The sequence below is a fragment of the Triturus cristatus genome, chromosome 5_2 (genome assembly GCF_964204655.1).
Source record: "Triturus cristatus chromosome 5_2, aTriCri1.1, whole genome shotgun sequence".
NCBI classification, from domain to species: domain Eukaryota; kingdom Metazoa; phylum Chordata; class Amphibia; order Caudata; family Salamandridae; genus Triturus; species Triturus cristatus.
The window spans coordinates 891,263,945-891,283,521 of NC_140588.1; the positions used below are offsets into that span (position 1 = coordinate 891,263,945).

Genomic DNA, 19,577 nt, shown 5'->3' on the forward strand with positions numbered 1-19,577 from the left:
TTTTAAATACAATGTACTCTCCCATATAGGTTGTTTAGGTCCCCCCCATCCCACAGGGGTGACTTATATATTAAAAAGGGAGGTGGCAGCTAAAACTGAACTATGGGCTGCAACGACGGGCCTGAGCCATGTTTTAAAGGGATACCCAAATGGGGGGCACAATAAGTGATGGATGTGTGAAAGGTAAAGATATATGCCTCAATGAGATCTGCATTCCCTTAGTTGCTTGCTGTCCAGTGTAGCTTCTAACAAATGCCCTCCCAAAAAATCATCTTTATGGCATGGCTTCTCTGGCATGGCATTAACATTTCTCACAGTGAATCATACGAACATGCTTAACACAACAAATTGCTGATTTCGACTAACGCAAATCCCCTGCAAATTTAAGACAGCCAAACTTTGCACAGATGGTCATCTATGACTACTCAGATTTTTCATTACACTTGGAATCACAGGCAGCAAAGGCAAACTTCCATGACCTGTATGTTGCCTATGAGAAGTTATCCTAATTTACTCTGGATTTTAAAACATATTAAGTAATAATAATGTACAAAAACTCACCCTGAGAACTTCTCTGCAGATATATGCAATCCAGTCTTCTTTAAAGCTATTTCCTTTTGTCTTTTTAACTAAATCTGTTACTGAGCCAGCTCCGCAATATTCCATAACCAGCTGTAAAATAAGTAAAAGTGTTTAATTTTCAGTTCTAGTCCTTTCAATATAAAGCACATTTCATTTTAGTTCCAAGCCTTTTATTGAGCCTTTCCTATTGAAAATTGTCAGAAGACGTTTATCTTTTAACACAGCCAATGTAACCAGATAAAAACATAAATGAAAGGCTTCTTGAATGCTCATTCATCTTTGGAACTCCAGCAGGGTTATTTTGGGAGTGCTGTACCACCCACAGCACCCCCAGTTCCAGTGCCTATACCAATGAACGTACACAAGTCTGTTCCATACCTAATTCCTTTGTAATCATTGAGAGTCTTCTAGGGATGAGCAACTGACCTATTCACAATGCTGAGGTTATTTTGATTAATCATTTACATTTGCATTCTGGGCAGTATGTTACTTACATGCGGTGTTCACAGTTGCTCTAGCTCACGTGGACACATCTATCGCCTTAGAATTTAATGGCCGATGAGAAATTAAAAAAAAATGTTTGACCACAAATCAGCTTTTGTTTTTTACCTCTACAATATACTCTTTCCACATTTTTTCCTTTTCTCTCCACCTCTGATAAATTGGGTGATTACGAGGGGTCAATAACTCAGCTGATTAATCAAAACATTCCTTCTTTAAGTGCCAAGGGCGGTTCCTTGTAGCATGCTTGAGATATGCATACTAACTGCATAAGAAACAAGCACTGTCAATTTCAAAATATCTGGTTTGTTGTTTATGTGATATGTGGTAATTGTTAGTTCTAGTGAAAAAAGGTATTAAGAAGACAGGTATTTGTATGTGTTTATCCAGTTGCATAAAATATTTCAATTGTATTAGATACATGAATGTACTCACAATATTTGAACAGAGGGCAACTGTAAGACTTTTAAAAGGGATAGAATGTAAATTAAGTTGTAATGTATTTAATTCAGTGTTACTTAGCTATGTGGTTGTTCAGTTTAATTGTGGAAATCTGTAGTTGTAAAGTAGTGTAAAGTTAGCATAGTAAAAAGAGAGTAGTGGAAGACTACTACCGTAAGTAAAAATGTGTTAGCTTTTTATTTTTGAGTTATTTTAAGTAGTTTTGAAGTGTTAGTAGGTATAAAAGATCATTAAAACAAAAATTTTATTGAATTTGTGTTAATGGGCTGGTGTACAGAGTGATTGTTCTGGAGGCAATGATATGCTGTTATTTTAGAGTACATTGTGAATGTCTGTAAAGTATTGTGCTTGGCAGCTGCCACTTTGGAAGATGTTGCATGGATGTTAGTTTATGTTTTATTCAATATTTTCAAGTCCAACATAAACATAACTTGCCCCTTATTCCACATTAACACCCACTGCAGGGCTGGAGTAGGATATATGCACTAAAGAGATAGAGGTATGTTAGATATGGTCATTTATGTATGACGGGGTAGGTGTAGTAGGTATGGCAGGGTCGGTAAGACAGCCAAGTATAGCAGGTTAGGTATGATTTGTAGGTATTTATCGCATGGGTGATTAGCCATGGTAGGTATGGTATGTTGGTATGATAGGCTACATTATGTTAGGTAAGAAATTGTAGGTAGGCAAGTTGGTATGGTAGATTAGGTACTGTAGATATGGTACGTATGTTAAGTAGGTCTCATATGTATAGCAGGCAAGGTACTAAACTAGATTTGTGTTAGGTAGGTGTCAATGGTATGTAGGTATGATAAGTATGGTAGATAGGCAAGTATGGTATGTGTGGTAAGTAGACAGTAGTCAAGTATGGTAGGTCTGGTAGGCCAGTATATTAGGCAGGTTAGGTGTGATAGGTATGGTGTGCATGGTAGGAATTTCTGTAAGGTATGGTAAGTAGGTATGCTAGGTTTGGTATGGGTAGGTTAGATGTGGAAGCTACAGTGGTTAAGTGTAGGGGAGTTTTAGGTGGTCTTGTATGTTTTGTCATTTGACTTGCAAGGAATTCCAGGGTTTGAACACTTTTATTGAAAACCAGGATCCTCCAATTAACTTTTTCTAATAGGCAAAGCCGACCAGTCAAAGCACTAATCTTGAGCACAGTGGCCTGTTTTGTGTGTATCTCTGGAACTTCAATTGTTGGTACCATGCTTTTCCATCGAGTGGATTCCATTTGTGGATGCTTAAGATCATCTAAAAAGCTGTGCGCCTCCCTACAGCACACAGTGCAATGCTTGAAACACTGGAATAATTGGGTAGAGGTGGAGTACTGATCTTGCTGCAGTGTTTTGGATCCTTTGTAATTTTCGTAGTGCGGAGCACAAGATGTCTAGGTAAAGCCTGTTCGTGTAAACCCTGAATGATATTATGAGGCTGTCATTTTATGTAGTTTCTGGTAATACCCTATGTATGGGATGATGCACTTTAGTATTGGTATTGCAAGGAAGGTGTTTTTTAGTAATTTCATTAACGTGCACAATCAGAGATGAGCTTGCGTCCCTCGTCATTTCATGATTCCTTACTTTACTCAATGTTGCTGGTGGGGCTTCCAATTCAATGAACCATATCAAGGTTGGCTGTTGGCTGTTTCAATATCCGCAAGTGAATATGTAGTTTATTTGTGGAGTTGAGCTTAAGTCAACATCCATTCATCAATATCAAGGAGGAACTCATTAGGTCTAGAGGTATTTATGTCAATGAGGTTCTTTGGTTTTAGCATGAGCTCCTTGCAATCTGTGTATGCAGGAGAAATTCAGCACTCTGATCAGGTCTGGTAAGGAGCAAGGAAGAGTTTGAACAGAAGTGGCGAGATACCTGCGTCTTGCGGTTAGGAGTAGAGGTGAAGAAATGCATAGTACCAAGCTTTGTCTGTCTCTCAGATAGAAGCAAATCTATGTTATCCTATTTCTTCTTATTCAGAGCTCTTCTTGTTTATGCGGTAGTGCTTTATAATTCAGGCTGTCGAAGTGGAAAGGTCCAGTCTACTAGTACAGCAACTTAATTTTTATCTGCTGTAAGCTTCAGGTCATCCCACAATGGATGGCCTGTACAGATACCCGATACCCTGAGCCTCTGTCTGGGCAGAGCTCAGACTGCTAGTCAGTGAGTAGATTATTGTCTTTGACAATGGGGCAGAACTGAGAAAATGCTATTGTTTCTGTTCTCTTTCCCAGAAATGCTGAGACGATTGAATCCAGTGTTATGTGGTTTAGTTTCTTCCTCTAGCTATTGGAGTTGATGTTGTTCTGGCTCTTCTTTGATTATGTTTTCTTTCTGGGAGGTTGATGTGGAAGGACATGACATAGTGGAGTCTCAATATGATGCAGGAGTTTTTTCCTACCTCTGTGTGGCCCGATGAGGTGCCAATTACACTGAAGATGTGCCATGCTGCAAGTTGTCCTTTGAAGATGAGGACCTTCTGGTTTTATGTGCTGAATTTTGTTTGTGCTAAATTCAGATGATTGGACTAAATATCGATTTCTCCTAGGATACAAAGGTGTAGTGACTAAGGGAGGTCTTTATCATAGCATTATTTAAGGAATCCTTGAAGTTGTGTTGCTCCAACGGAGTTTGAATACCAGGAACAACAGGAGGAGCAGGTAAGGGTGATGGAATATCTTACCAGCATGGCTTCGCATCTTGGTCACATATTTGTGGCCTTTATTATATTTATTTTAAAGACAAAAGCAAGATCACCTTTGGTGGTCTCCAGCAGTTTAGTTAAATGATAACATAATCTAGGGGGTGGCCTCATGATATGTTGGTGAGGAGTTGTTGCTGAGCCAGGTTTCTGTTATGAAGATGAGATCTGATGATGTATGTAAGATGAGATGAAAGATGCTTAGATAATTGCTGTTCATGGAGTGGGTGTTGATGATGAGAAGGCAGTTAAGATTTTTAATGCATGGTACCTTGGAAACCAAGGGTGCTGGGGGTTCTAGGGTGCTGGGGGAAGGAGAGGAAGTAGTAATAGGTGGGTGGGAGTGGATGCATGGTAGGGGAGATAAGTTCGGTGTGGATGGAAGATGCATGCAGGGTATGCTTGTTAGTTCGGGTATATAGTGCATTGGGGGTTGTGACGGACATGATAATAAAAATGCCGTAGTCTTTATTAAAGGTGTAATGAAAACACCATATAACAGGAAATACGTCATTTATTTTGTGTTCTATTTTCACAATGTGGTTCTTTATTTAAATTTGCATTATTAATTCTTCAAGAAAACCTATTTACATGCACATATTTAATTTGTGAACAACAACATTGTTAATCCAACAATATGTTCTCATGAAAGCAAAGAAAAATAGATACATGAGCAAGAGTGATTTGCAAATAGCACTTTTTCTGTTATGCCAAAGCTTGTACATGCAGCACTGTTATTAAAAAGCCAAATATTAGCAATTAAAATCTCACCACGTCAGCAAAGTAAATGAGATGAAGAACACGCGCTGGCTGTTAATTAAAAGCTGTGCACCATTTCACATCTGTCAGATCTACAGTCTAAAGAGAAGGCTACTGGATGCTCCGCTTCACAATCAAACAGGAGCACAATTGGTACAAGGTAAGTGTCTACGGCATGCCATAGTCTTGATGCACAAAGCTAACGGCGGAACAGCCCGGCTAATCAACCTGGAGAAAGACCTATCTTTTTATGTGCGGAGATTCTGCACTCATAAAGATACTGGTTGTAAATCCCTTCGTAAATAGCAAACAATCGTAAAACCTATATGGAAGTGTACGTTTGTCTTTGTGAATCAGGCCGACACTGTTCATAGCCAGACCTAAAAAGTGGTTCAGAGCTCTTTATGTCAAATAGCAGGGCAGCTGGAAATCATTAAAAGGGTATTCAGCTGAGTGTCAGAAGGATACAAAAGTAAAAAATCTAATTTATCATGAACGTTTGAGTGATCAAACAAAACACAATTATTTCCCTGTGAGTTTTCGGAGGTGTTCCCCGGAATAGCTCCCACTGCTCTGTTGCTAGGCGGCTGGGTCTGCGGTTTGAGATGCCTCATTAGATGCACACATAGACATATATATATGCAAATACATACAAGCATGTCAGAAAATTATTGCCACTGGGGCCAAAGTTATTTCTTGAACACTAACATTGACCTTTGCTTCTGAATAAGGAACATTCTCTGCCATTAATTATCTAGTGCATCAACCATTCCTACATGCAACATAAATAGCAATGTGCAATTCTCATGTCTGCTAGATATTCACAGTATCCAGTGACTACCTGGCATGTCCAACTCCCTCTCATAAAAAAAAAAATGGAGAGTCCTTTGTATTCATGCTACTTGTATATGAATATTCCCTGACTACTCCTATTTATTCCCATTTTAGATGTTTTGGGGCCAATTCACAAAGGCATGCAAGAGAACATAAATGAGTATTCCAGGAGTAATACTTTACGTACTCCAGAACGCCTCAGTGAATAAACCCCAAGTCACTTATACCCATATCCTCCATCTGTCTCTCTTGTGAAGGCTGTTCGAATGATTGCTCAATTGGCGACCTAGGACAACCGTGCATACTTCAGTCTAACAGCATAGGAAGTATGACTCAGTGAGCGGAAAAGTAGCACCAATGTTTTCTTTGCTGCCATCAATCAATAGATCACTGGAGGGACAAGCCTACACCTACCTATTCATTAGATCCCAACACCCTGGTGATGGACGCAGGGTGACCTAATGACGTCAGCAGGCTTTCCCCACTCCACTCATGCAATTGCTCGTAGTACCTGTCAGTAGATGGTCCCTAAAGAGCCCACCCTCTGAAATTCAAGGTTTGTTTTGCCACCCCTAAAAGGTGCTAAATTAAAAATGTATGCATCTATATGGAGGTTGGCAACGTAAACATGTTTCTAATGAAACTCCTGCCTGATTTGCACATTCTTCTATTCATGCCCTCCACCTGCTCAGATAAGATAAGAAGTGGAGGCCAGTGCTGGGCCCAGATATGGATAGTTGTATGTGCTCCCTTTTGTGGAATAGAAATGCTCCTCACCCTTTCTGCTAGCACTATGGACCCCAGCAAATGATCTTCAGGAACTGGCTAAGCTTATAATAAAACAATGTTGCTCTTCTTAAATGAATGTAATAGAGATCTAAGTTGAATATATATTTTTGCGAATCCAGGTAAAACATCTTAGTGGTGATACTGATAGGAATTATGGCTCGCTTATTTGGTATCCTTTGAACGTTTTTCCTATCTTTTTACTTCGGTTTGTTGCATATCACTACGAGTTAGATGTTATCATTCCTTTGAACTATGCGTGTCATTATATATAGAAACTGACTGATGGTCACTTTAAAAACGAGAATGTGGACAGTGTGTGCGTGATGTAATTATTTAAAGTTTTTATAGACTTGTTTAGATTAATTTCACAATCCGTTTTCATGTGCAAACTTTGTTTTTAATGTTGAGCATAGTTACAAAATGGCTTGAAATGATAGAGAGCATAACAATAAATGTTTTGATGACATGCCATACATATAGAATAAAATGCATGCTTTGCATTACAAGTCCATACCAGCTTTACTAACATATCCGTAAAGACTGAGTGTAGAAGATCAGACTAAAATACTCACCCAAAGTTGGTCATCCTGGTCTGCTATGCTTTTTTTAACAAAAGCTCCATAATAGGTAGCAATGTTTCTGTGGTGGGAATATTTCTTTAGCATATTTATTTCCAGCTTGATCTCTTCCTCTTCTTCCTACAAAAAGCAAAGATTAAAAAAAAATAACCTTGATTTCAAGCACATGGCCTCCCTGAAGAACATGTTCATGGGTTGAAAATGCGAATGCAAGGTTACAGAGAAATTGTTTGTCAAGGTGAACCATCCATGTTTTTGTCTCTGAAGATTGTAGAATTGTTAGCATGTTGTTGGAGTTGTTATTTATTTAGCTCATAATATGGCATTAGTATGGCATTGCAGCCCTTTTGGTAGTCTGTGAATTCATTTCCAAATGGTTTCATACTTTCCGGCAGGCTAGAGCATGGCTAGGGTTGGACTTGGCCCCGTCAGCAGGCTCATGATCAGACTTTCTGCCTTCGCCCTCCTTGTTTTCTGAACACGTTTCTGTTGACTTTTAGGACTCAGGAGACTTTGATTCTGGGTAAATTGCTTAACCTCCCAGAGCCTTCTAATGCCCTTGGGCCAGGTTTGCGCTCTAAAACTACAAAAACAAGCATCTGCAATGCAATAGGTCTCGCATTTACGCGGGTTTGAGCTATTGGCATTGTAAATGATTATGCCTTTTATGTATAATTTGGTTTTTAAAACCTAAATAAAAGGCATTGTCATTTAAAATGCCAATAGCTTAAACTCTCGCAAATGCGAGACCTATTGCATTCCAAATGCTGGACGGCATCACTGAGTTGCCCCCTTCTATCTCCTTTGGCCCCTGAAGAGCTCCCCATTTACTATGAGTTGAATAAACAATCCATTGGTCACATCTGTGCACAAGAGACCCTCCTGCAGTAAGAGAAACTCATGACAGAAAATAGTGCTCACAGACTAAAGACATACTGTGTAACAACCAAAGTAAAAGGGCTAGTACTCATGGGATGTTACAAATATAGACAAGGTGATACTAAGGAGGGACTAACAAGTCTAATAATAAATCCGAAGCCAGCATTTATGAAAGACAATGACACAAGCCCATGACAAATATGGGCGGAGAGTGAGCGGGGCTTCAAGTACATACTCCAATACAGCATAGCTTGCAGCGCATGCGCTGCCACGGCTCGACCTAAAGAGGGAAAGGCCTGGAGGAGGTGTGTTGTGTGGTCTTAACATCAAAGATAACAATAATTTTAAAAAATGGGTTTCCTAGATTAAAAGTAAAAAGGAGAGTAAAAGAAGCTCCCCGTGCAGCTTGGTGGGAGTAGTGCACAGTGGTGAGTCAGAGGCACTAAGAGGTAGGGGTGCAACTAGACCCGAACTTCGGGGGGTGGGGAAACTAACACTGCCAGCCAGTGCTGGCCCTGGTCGCACACAGTGCAACAGTCTTTTTTGGCGCCCCTCCCGCATTTCCTCCTTCTCCATAAATTCCCTCCCTACCATTCGCCAACAGTGCACCTAATTTCTCTATAGCCTCTTTCTGACAAACATTTCATATGTTTTATAGGGCTATTCTTAGTTTACTCACACTCAGTTCTGTGATCTGCTTGGTACACGTTCTTTGTAGCAGGCACATTAACCCTGTGTGCTGTGTGGGTGATAAGAGTGCACATGTGAGTGCACGGTGAGCGATGCGACAGTGTGAGAGTACGGTAAGAGGAGTGACTGCAGGGTGAGTGAGATGACCATATGAATTTGGATGCGGATGTAAGTGCAGAGTGCGACTAATGAATGCATGGTTAGTGATGGGCTTATTTGAGTGAGATTGCAGATTGAGCAGTAAGGGGGACAGGTGAGTGAAGTGTTACATGACTGCAGGGTGAGTAGTGTGCTCATTGACAGCAGGGTGAGGTACAGGGTGAACAGTACAAGTGCATTGTGAGTGCGGGGTGAGCAGGTGAATGGTGTGAGTGCATGGTGATCAGTGTGAGTGCATGGTGATCAGTGTGATCACTGTGAGTGCAGGGTGAAAGTGAAGGTCGAGAATAAGGCGTCAATTATCTGAATGCAGGGTACATTCCCAGACTATTGAAGTAACTCGGGGAACAACCTTTACAACGCAACTTTTACAACGCACTACCATTACAACGCATTTTTTACAACGCATAATCCATTACAACGCATGATATTACAACGCATGACACTACAACGCATTTTTAAAAACTACCATTACAACGCATTCCATTACAACGCATACTACCATTACAACGCATACCATTACAACGCATAATATTACACTATACTATCCAACACTTACCCTACTGATGCACCCCTGGAGTCAGAATAGTAATTTTTACCCCTATACTATCCAACACTTACCCTACTGATGCACCCCCTGGAGTTAGAATAGTAATTTTTACCCCTATACTATCCAACACTTACCCTACTGATGCACCCCCTGGAGTTAGAATAGTAATTTTTACCCCTATACTATCCAACACTTACCCTACTGATGCACCCCCTGGAGTTAGAATAGTAATTTTTACCCCTATACTATCCAACACTTACCCTACTGATGCACCCCCTGGAGTTAGAATAGTAATTTTTACCCCTATACTATCCAACACTTACCCTACTGATGCACCCCCTGGAGTTAGAATAGTAATTTTTACCCCTATACTATCCAACACTTTCCCTACTGATGCACCCCCTGGAGTTAGAATAGTAATTTTTACCCCTATACTATCCAACACTTTCCCTACTGATGCACCCCCTGGAGTTAGAATAGTAATTTTTACCCCTATACTATCCAACACTTACCCTACTGATGCACCCCCTGGAGTTAGAATAGTAATTTTTACCCCTATACTATCCAACACTTACCCTACTGATGCACCCCCTGGAGTTAGAATAGTAATTTTTACCCCTATACTATCCAACACTTTCCCTACTGTTGCACCCCCTGGAGTTAGAATAGTAATTTTTACCCCTACACTATCCAACACTTACCCTACTGTTGCACCCCCTGGAGTTAGAATAGTAATTTTTACCCCTACACTATCCAACACTTACCCTACTGTTGCACCCCCTGGAGTTAGAATAGTAATTTTTACCCCTACACTATCCAACACTTACCCTACTTTTGCACCCCCTGGAGTTAGAATAGTAATTTTTACCCCTATACTATCTAATACTTACCTTAAATGTAATTTAATATTATGCGTTGTAATGGTATGCGTTGTAAAGGTAGTATGCGTTGTAATGGTAGTGCGTTGTAAAGGTATTTTTTTAAAATGCGTTGTAGTGTCATGCGTTGTAATGTCATGCGTTGTAATGGATTATGCGTTGTAAAAAATGCGTTGTAAGTGCATGCGTTGTAATAGTGTGCGTTGTAACGTCATACATCCAAGTAACTCAGCATGTTATTGACGGCGGCGTAGAGTTTCAGATATAAATTAAACTATTTCTATTATGGCATAAAGTAGGGATTAAGGGTGGAGGAAATAAATAATGTGGTGATCCTACAACAAACTTCCAGTCTTATGATTAGGGTTGCCAGCTCATTATTTTGATGTCCCAAATGGTACAAAAATAAACAGTCACCTAAAGCCGTATTTTCAGCAGTTATTTGTGCATACTTGGAACAGCAAATATAAATAAAAAGCACTTTTAATTGTGTTCTAGGACTGCCTGAATGATCCATGACAATTAAAGGGAACAAAGACAGAAAAGTCACATTACAAATGAATACATACTTTTTTATTTACATCCCTATTTAGTGTCAAGACAAGGTTTTGCAGGCTCTTTAAACAACACATGGCTGGCATTTTTCTTTTGGCAATCCTACTTTATATTCCTTTTCGTGAAATACATTCTGAAACTACGGCAAAGGAATAGGCAGAGTGGGGGCACAGGGGGTACTGGAACCAGAAACAAACGAAGCCTGGGTAACCAGTTTACAAAGGAATGTAAATATGCAAATGGACTTTAAAGATCTGTGAATAACTCAGGGTGCAGGAGATAAGACTCCAGACACTGCCCAGCCGAACGCACAGCAGCTCCAGCTGCATCAGCCCAGGCTGAGACACACAACGGAGGGGGCTGTAGGCTATGGGCGTTGTGTGCCAGCTAAGAGGTCCACTCAGTTTGCATTGGGGCACCCTTCTTGGTGACTGCTGTTAGTACAGGTGTAATCTGGTAGAACTGTGGCCACCTGGCACAGTCATACACCCAACCTAGCTACATCACGTTGAACCCTGGTAGCTGGGTGTGGCTTTTACTGAGCTACATTCAGAGAGGTAGCAATGTGCAAAGGGCACTGAGGTATGACGAGCCATGTCCAGAGAAGTGTGTGCCTCAGACCTGCAAACAGACGGGAAGCAGGGACAGCAATCTGCAGTGTGATCCTGCAAGAGGCACACTTTGTGTTCAGGAAGGTCGACGTGCTGGCACCACACCAAGGGGGCAGAGGGAGCGCGCTGTTCACCCAGGACAATGTCTGCCAAGCTGAGGGGCACAAATGGGACTCTTGTTCATCACCTACCCCCTTCCGAAGGAACAGCTCCAGTGGAAAACGAGCAGCAGGCGCACCCTCTTTTACTAGCACCGGTAAAACAAATATACATTGAGACGAGTTTTCCAGAGCCCGCGGCCATAGCACCACCAACCTTGCCTACAAACAAGACAGCCTTTACTATGCGCACTGAGCAATCACCTTTCAGAGGGCAGGCTTTGCCACACCCTCAACAACCCCCTCCCTCCTCTGACCCCCAAGCAATGTCCATACATGACCACATTGGCCTTCCAATGCGCACAGAGCTGCAAGACAGGAATACTGTAAACATGAAAAATAAAATCAGTGTTTCCATGTCTTCTCACCTTTCCCGACATGAGGAAGTCCAGCTCCAGGGGGCACGAGGGCATCACAATGATCTTGTAGTCACCCAACAGAAACACGTCCTCCTCCTTCAGGGCTCTGTCCAGAAGTCCAATGGCATCCTCTTCGTCCTCCATGACTGGGTTTTTCTGGCTGGTTTACCTCGCCGACGGCAACGGGAGATCCACATTGCTCGGAAAGAGAATAAGAAGACAAGCGCACTCCAGTCTGAGTATGCCATCTGTAGGGATTGGCACTGGAGCTGGCACCAAGTGCCCCTGGAGAGACTCTTGGATGATTGTTGGCGCGGTGGCACAGAGGATGGCGTTTTGGCGCTTCTGAGATTGGGACACGGGTGCCGGACTATTTCTGAGGTCGGCAACTGAAACTGGAACCGGCCTGCTTCTGAGCTGGCATTTGAGACTGGCCTGCGCCATACAATTGAGCACCCACATCAGAGGTGCAAGAATTAAGCGGGCGCTTTGAAGTGATTTTTTGAGAGTGCGTGCCAATACTTTCTGTGCGCTGGCCTGCGCCATACAATTGAGCACCCACATCAGAGGTGCAAGAATTAAGCGGGCGCTTTGAAGTGATTTTTTGAGAGTGCGTGCCAATACTTTCTGTGCGCTGCATGAAGTGGCACCTTCTACTTCTCGCAGGATGCGATGCTGCACCCCTCTGAAACTTTCTGTATAGAATTAAAGGTCTGCACCCAGCCCACATTATTAGCGGGCTACTCCGGGCTACGTTAAAAAGGTGGGTAAATGAAAAAAGCCCTAAAATCCTGCAGCTGTTTGTCCAAGCTGCACTGCTAGCCTCTACTACTGAAACACCGAGCGATCAGCAACTATTGAAATTTCATGTGGTGTCATTGCACTCCTGGCAGAAACGGGCAGGCTGGTGAAGCAGAGAAAACCCATTGACTGGCACCACTTGCTGATTGCAGCTTCGGCGGAATTTAAACAAGCTTTGGAAACGCGGCCGCGAAAGTGAAAGTGATCGTGATTACGATCGTGGAAACGCGGCCGCGTGCCAATACTTTCTGTGCGCTGCATGAAGTGGCACCTTCTACTTCTCACAGGATGCGATGCTGCACCCCTCTGAAACTTTCTGTATAGAATTAAAGGTCTGCACCCAGCCCACATTATTAGCGGGCTACTCCGGGCTACGTTAAAAAGGTGGGTAAATGAAAAAAGCCCTAAAATCCTGCAGCTGTTTGTCCAAGCTGCACTGCTAGCCTCTAATACTGAAACACCGAGCGATCAGCAACTATTGAAATTTCATGTGGTGTCATTGCACTCCTGGCAGAAACGGGCAGGCTGGTGAAGCAGAGAAAACCCATTGACTGGCACCACTTGCTGATTGCAGCTTCGGCGGAATTTAAACAAGCTTTGGAAACGCGGCCGCGAAAGTGAAAGTGATCGTGATTACGATCGTGGAAACGCGGCCGCGAAAGTGAAAGTGATCGTGATTACGATCGCTACGGAGGAAAGACACATGGCGCTGCGCGCGTGCACGTTCACGTGCACTGTAGCTTTAGGCCACGGCAGCACTTGGAAAAGGCCAGATATAAAATGTCTCTTCGAGCCTTTGGCTCGCGAGACCTAAAAAACTACTTGTATAATAGAGAAACTTACATTTCTAAACTTAGCATGGCAGGGCACAGGAATTCTGCAATTCTGTAGTGTTTTCTGCATAATTATAGATTTACCATACTTATCACTTAAACCTCCATCTGCTGCGCCATTTGCAGACTTTAATAAAAAAAAAAAAAAAAGAAGGCATCTAAATCCAACGAATCCAAAGTTACTAAAAAAAAGTACTACACTTGTGTCAAGCAGGGGCAGAGCCCGAGCACAAGTTAGCTGGCTGATTATGCAGTACTCGGGTGTTACTCTGGTGCTAATGAAATGTAACTTTTACCCAGGCAACATTAATTGTGTCAAAATGACAAACTAAAGGCACAATACTGACACACAACGGGCCACATTATGCCGCATAACTTGCCTTTTCTTGCTGCATAATTTAGTGAACCATGCTGCATAATTTGCTCCATCATTGCAGCATAATTCTGTCGTCCCCGAGCATGAGACTGTGATGTGTATGTGGGGGGGAATGGGGCGGGAGAGGGGGGAGGTAGATTAGCTCTGCCAGACATGCCATGAGGCACACCATGCATGTGAATGCTCAAATAAGGAACGAGAATAAGTCAGGAGTGTGGCCTTGCAGTTAGAGCGGTTGACCTGGAAGCAGAGGAATCGGGTTCGTGTCTCGGCAACGACGCTCAACATCTTGTGATTCTGGGCAAATAATCTCCCCCTGCATAACAAAAATGAAATTGTCCGTCTGTAACGAAACTGGAGCTCATGTAAAGCGCTCCGATATCTTCAGGTCTAGTTCGCGCTATCTAAAACGCTAAAAAAAAAATGGAACAGAACACTTTTAAGAGGAAAAGGATTGGGTACAAAATAAATCGACTGTTGTTTAAAGACGAGAACAGTCCAAACCAAAACAAGGAACTGCATTCTCTTAAAGTGAACTTGGTTCTGATAAATGGAACATTGTGTTCATCGGTACTCGAGAACCTTTGGAGCCCGCACCCTCTACTAACCTCCGTTCTCATGAAATAAGTGATATTTGGCAGTTCTAGGGGTAGCCACGGCTTCCTGTTCCAAGATTCTTACAAGTGTGGAAATAATGTGTCCAAACCTGAGCCGCGTGTAAGATCGAATCCGAGCGGCGAGAAGCTGTGCGAGGGGGGCGCTGGGAGGGGGGCGCGTAGAAGAGGCTGGAAACACACATGGAAGGCGCGCCGACTTCACATAACGATGCTTCGTTTTAAAAACAACCAGAGATAAAAGGTGAAACAGCAGCTGCGCTGACAAGAATGGAAAGAAGGAAGTTCCTACTTGCAAAACGAGGCATGTCAGCTTGCCCAAGGCGGGCCGTTTTCTGAGCCAAACTATACAGTTGAACGTCATTTGTGATTGGGGCTTTGGGCTGACCAGAAAAGCAAACAAAACAAGCCTTGATGAAGGCGACAGATTAGACGGTCGTAGCAACGCGAGCAAAACACGCGTCGGCTGCCAAGGTTGATAAAATCAGAATTAGACTCCACTATTTAGAAAACCGTTTCATTAAACAGCAATGGGTGAATAAGGTTGAAAACTGAACACTGGCAATGCAACGAAACTGGCCTTTCACAGCAAGCATTTTAACAAAGGAGAAACAAAGCAAGTTAGACGAGAAGGGAGGGGGGAATTCCAGCATCAGAGGAGCCCGCGAAAGTGAAAGTGATCGTGATTACGATCGCTACGGGCTGCGCGCGTGCACGTTCACGTGCACTGTAGCTTTAGGCCACGGCAGCACTTTGAAAATGCCCAGATATAAAATGTCTCTTCGAGCCTTTGGCTCGCGAGACCTAAAAACATAAATGGCTGTTGTAGACTTTTAGTATTCATGGATTTATTTGTTAATACCCTAAAATTCAGAAATGTACTCAAAACACAGGAGGAAACCTACATATCTAGCTGTTCAATTTTTCTAACACTGGCACTCTAAATCAGGAAGGTAAGCCAGTGGGGAAACACATCCCTGGATTTCTAAATGTGATTTATAATAGTACAACTGTTAGACTTTAATGCTGCTTGTGCTGTAATATTTCTGTTCCCACACTATTCCTACACATACTATAAGTAGTACAAAAAACACTACCATTGTGCAACATTTTCTGTCCACTTTGCTTGTGTAGCCCTGCTGCTGACCCTATATCTATACCTTTTAACCTTACTGTTGCTGCAGTAACAGTATTTTTGTACAGTGGTGTAATAAAATTTGAGGGGGTCCCCTTGCAAGCTACGTGAAGAGGCCCCCTCCGGGCCCAATCACGAGCTCCCGGGCCGGAGCACTGTGCTGAGGGGGCCCCCTGGAGCTGGGGGGACCCCTGCACCACGGGGTCTGCAGGGGCCTGTGTATCGCCCCTGTTTTCGTACAACTCACACTGATCTTACTGCTGCTGTAATGCAATTTTTGATGCACATTAGGCATGTGCAAGTGGAGCCGGTGGTACTTCTACTATTGTACTAATATTCTGTTTTAAAAATAAAAAAATCTGCTGACCTTATCTAGCTCATTCACCTACTATGACCCTTTGAAAATAGTAGAAGGTTTGGAAGACCCTAAGTCTGGGCAATGAACTCGGCTCCGCTCGCAAAGTGTGCGGAGATTTCCGCACTCCAAGATACACGCAGCTCGCAGAGTTCCGAAAAACTTGTTTTCCTCGCTCGCGTTCATCGTCAAGTTGGCGAGCGCAAGTGAGGAAAATCCACCTCCCGGCAAGATTTTTCCTTATTCGCAATCGTAAACATCAAGTTGGCGAGCACTAGCGTGGAAAATCAACTTCCCAGTGAGATTTCTCATCGCAGGTGGTCAGATTTCTTATTACGAGTGGTTGTGTATGCTTGCGACCGCTCGCATTGAGAAACTGTACGTTTGCTTTGAGAAAGCTGCCACTCGAGTAAAAACCTACTCCAGAATAGAACCAGAGCCTGCTTGTGCTGAGCATGGTGCCATTTGCGATGATTGCACAGTGCAGACAAGCACCTGTCATTGAAAATTAAAGTGAACAGCATTTATTCAACGCACTCTGCCGATTGTGGAGCTCTGCATAGCGCGGCGGTGTTTTTTTGCACTTCGCGGAGTTCCGGGTAGCAGAACTCCGCGAACTCCGCCCAGGCTTAAGACCTACAGCCAAATACTCTATACCTGCTAGAGGATAATGCTACAATGGGACAGTCAAAATATTCACACAGCTCCTGGTCTTCACTGCAAACACCACAGCCGGGGAGGAAAAAATTGGCCAAGTAAAAAAACAACTTGTGGTACAGAGGAAGTTAGAAACCAGCCTATCGCAGGCTCTGTTTTGCTGACACTTCCCTTGCAAATGCTGCCTTGAGAATTGATATTGTTAATGGAATTTGGCATATGAGTGGACATACCTAAGAACAAAAGAAGAGATGACCTAGTAGAGAACATTAAAACCCTAGACGTGAATCAACTTGTGATGGGACCCTCCTGCACAAGGGTTTAAAGAAGAAGATTATCCTTGGATGTGATCACATTCTGCCAATATATTGATTACTTTGCATTTTTCATATAGAACACACACCACACACCTGCATCAACTCAGAGTTCCCAAACAGAGCTGAACACTGCCAAGAATTCCTCTGTTGCAATATATTCAAAGCACAAGCCAAAATCACTACTCTAAAAGAAGAAAATAAAATACCAAAACAATCTATCAAATGTAACAATGCAGCGCTTTCAAACGTAAAGTAGAGCCAAACAAATTGCAATAAATATGACAATGGTACCACCATGATGCATAAACAATTTTAAGAAAGATCAACCAAATGAGTTCTAAAGACTGGGTATTTACTACAAAAAGAAAGCTATGAAAATCAGTATAGTCGTTAGAGATTTCTAAACCTAGCTGAATCGCAAGGGTGGCAATTGCCTTTTAAAATAATTGTCATCAAGATAAATTGCATGTAATTGTACCTGATGTGACTATCATAAACATCAGGTATTACTCTAGCCATGGTTCAAGAAACTGTTTGAGTCTGCTGGTAAGTAGTGAAGTAAAATCTATCTTCACCCAGTTACACAGATTGAAATCCCTGATTTCTTATTTCAGACCAGAGGATTTTACTTGGGAGTTTGTCCAACATCATGCCTAAAAACGCAGAATGTTTTTATTTGGGACTGCCATTTAGGAATTGGAGCACACAGAATGATCTAAACATCATTAAGAAACAAGCATTGGGCCGAAGCAACGTGTTATGTTATGGTTTAAAATTTATGGAACGCATAGCTGCCACAGTAATGGGGCTTCCCAGCCTTAGTCCAAAATAGAAACAAACTGCAACAGACGGCCTAAGGAAGAAAATGCCACAAAGAAAATCCTAAGAATAAAAAAGCCAGGTGTTCAGACCTTTCCTCAAAGACAAGTGGTTCTGGACATTCCTGATAGCAGGAGGAAGAGTGTTCCACAGAGCTGGAGCCTTTGCGGGAAAAGATTGGCCTCCTGCTCTTTCTCTCTTAACGCGAGGGACAGTAGCCAGATGAAGATCAGCCAAACGCAGAGGACTTGAGGGTCGATAAGTGGATAACAGATTAGATAAAATGAGGGACCCCTGGGAGGATAAGATCTTATGGGCAGTACACAAGGTCTTGAAGTGAACACACTTATCCACATGGAGCCATTGCAGTTTATAGAAGGCCAGAAGCAGGGCAAAATTTGGGAAGAGAGAACAACAACCTAGTGGCAGCATTTTGACCCAGCTGAAGTCTTCTAATCACTGGCTTGTTGACTTCCATGAATGGAGGGGGCTGGAGAAGGACTCAGGCCAGAGACAACAGCGTGGAGTTCGGGGTAAGCCGAACACCACAGAAGAAACAACTTGAAGCGCTGGTGGTGGAAATAGAAGCACACAAGGGAGACAGCTGGAAAACACAAGTACTCCTGTACTTCACAAAAAAAAGAAAAAAATCGTTCGGAAAAGCAGATACTGGTGGAATAATAGAAGGAGCCAATCTGAGAAATGGTAATTAAGCTATGCTCCTTGGAAACAGAGAACACAAGCTGGACAAGTTAAAACAAATGAAGCCACCGAATTGAAAGAGTGACAAAACACAAAGCCAATGATAAGCAATAGGAAGAATGCATTCCTAGGTAAGCTGCATCCTAAAATCACTCTTATGCCCTCATCAGTAGTTTTCTATTACTACACGAGCGGTTGTCTCGCCGTTATTCCGTTTGCTGAGGCAATCTTCCTGCTTTCCCCGGCTCTTCTCTACTCTCGGAGCCCCCGCAGCCCCCATCCTCCAAACCCCCGTGGTAACACCCGTGGTAACACCGAAGGGCTGATAGCGAGACAGTGTGACAGCGAGAGGAGAAGGAGGAGAGAGCCGTGGCTGGGGGAGAGCCACGGGAACCGAGAGAGCCGCAGGAGTAAGCCTGGAGATGAGAAGCAGTGAGAAGCGGTGAGCGGAGGTGACTCCGTGTGAGTGAGTCAACGTGCTTGTGGCAGCCGAGGGACAGCTGAAGGAGGTTTTTTCGGTGAGAGGGAGCCGGCGCGAGAGGTGCGAGGGTTGAAGGACGCTCCTTCTCCTCGCAGCTCGTTCCTTGCTGTGTGCTGTGTTTCTGCTGTTTCTGCCCCGGTCTTTAGGCTTCTTGGGCAGGTGTGCCTGTAAAGACACAGAGCCACAGAGTCTGCCCGCTTGATCCTCTCCCAGAAGGGTGTTTCCCATAGGCCTGTAGTGGGCCTGTAGTGGCAGTGGAGGGGCGCGTCTGAGGGCAGAGTACAGACCTAGGAGCGCAGGCTGCCTGAACTGAGCACTGTCCTAACCCAGAGCAGAACAGTGGCAGCGTGGAGGAACAATTTAGAGTTGTGAATGAGGGAGTAATTCGACTTGCACTGTTCTTTGTTTGGAGCGTTTTCTCGGAGCACCGCCTCTGGGCTGCCCT

The 19,577-nt window shown here is 43.1% G+C and overlaps 1 protein-coding gene across 1 annotated transcript in view; it reads right to left on the minus strand.

The window, feature by feature from the left end:
- Positions 1 to 19,577, minus strand: part of NRK (Nik related kinase) — a 1,057,838-nt gene that overhangs the window by 565,258 nt on the left and 473,003 nt on the right. Inside the window, exons 4-5 of the mRNA XM_085608036.1 lie at positions 7,198 to 7,323; positions 562 to 672 (exon numbers count right to left, since the gene is read on the minus strand). Coding sequence (XP_085464162.1) covers positions 562 to 672; positions 7,198 to 7,323 — 237 coding nt within the window. The remainder of the gene's footprint in view (positions 1 to 561; positions 673 to 7,197; positions 7,324 to 19,577) is intronic.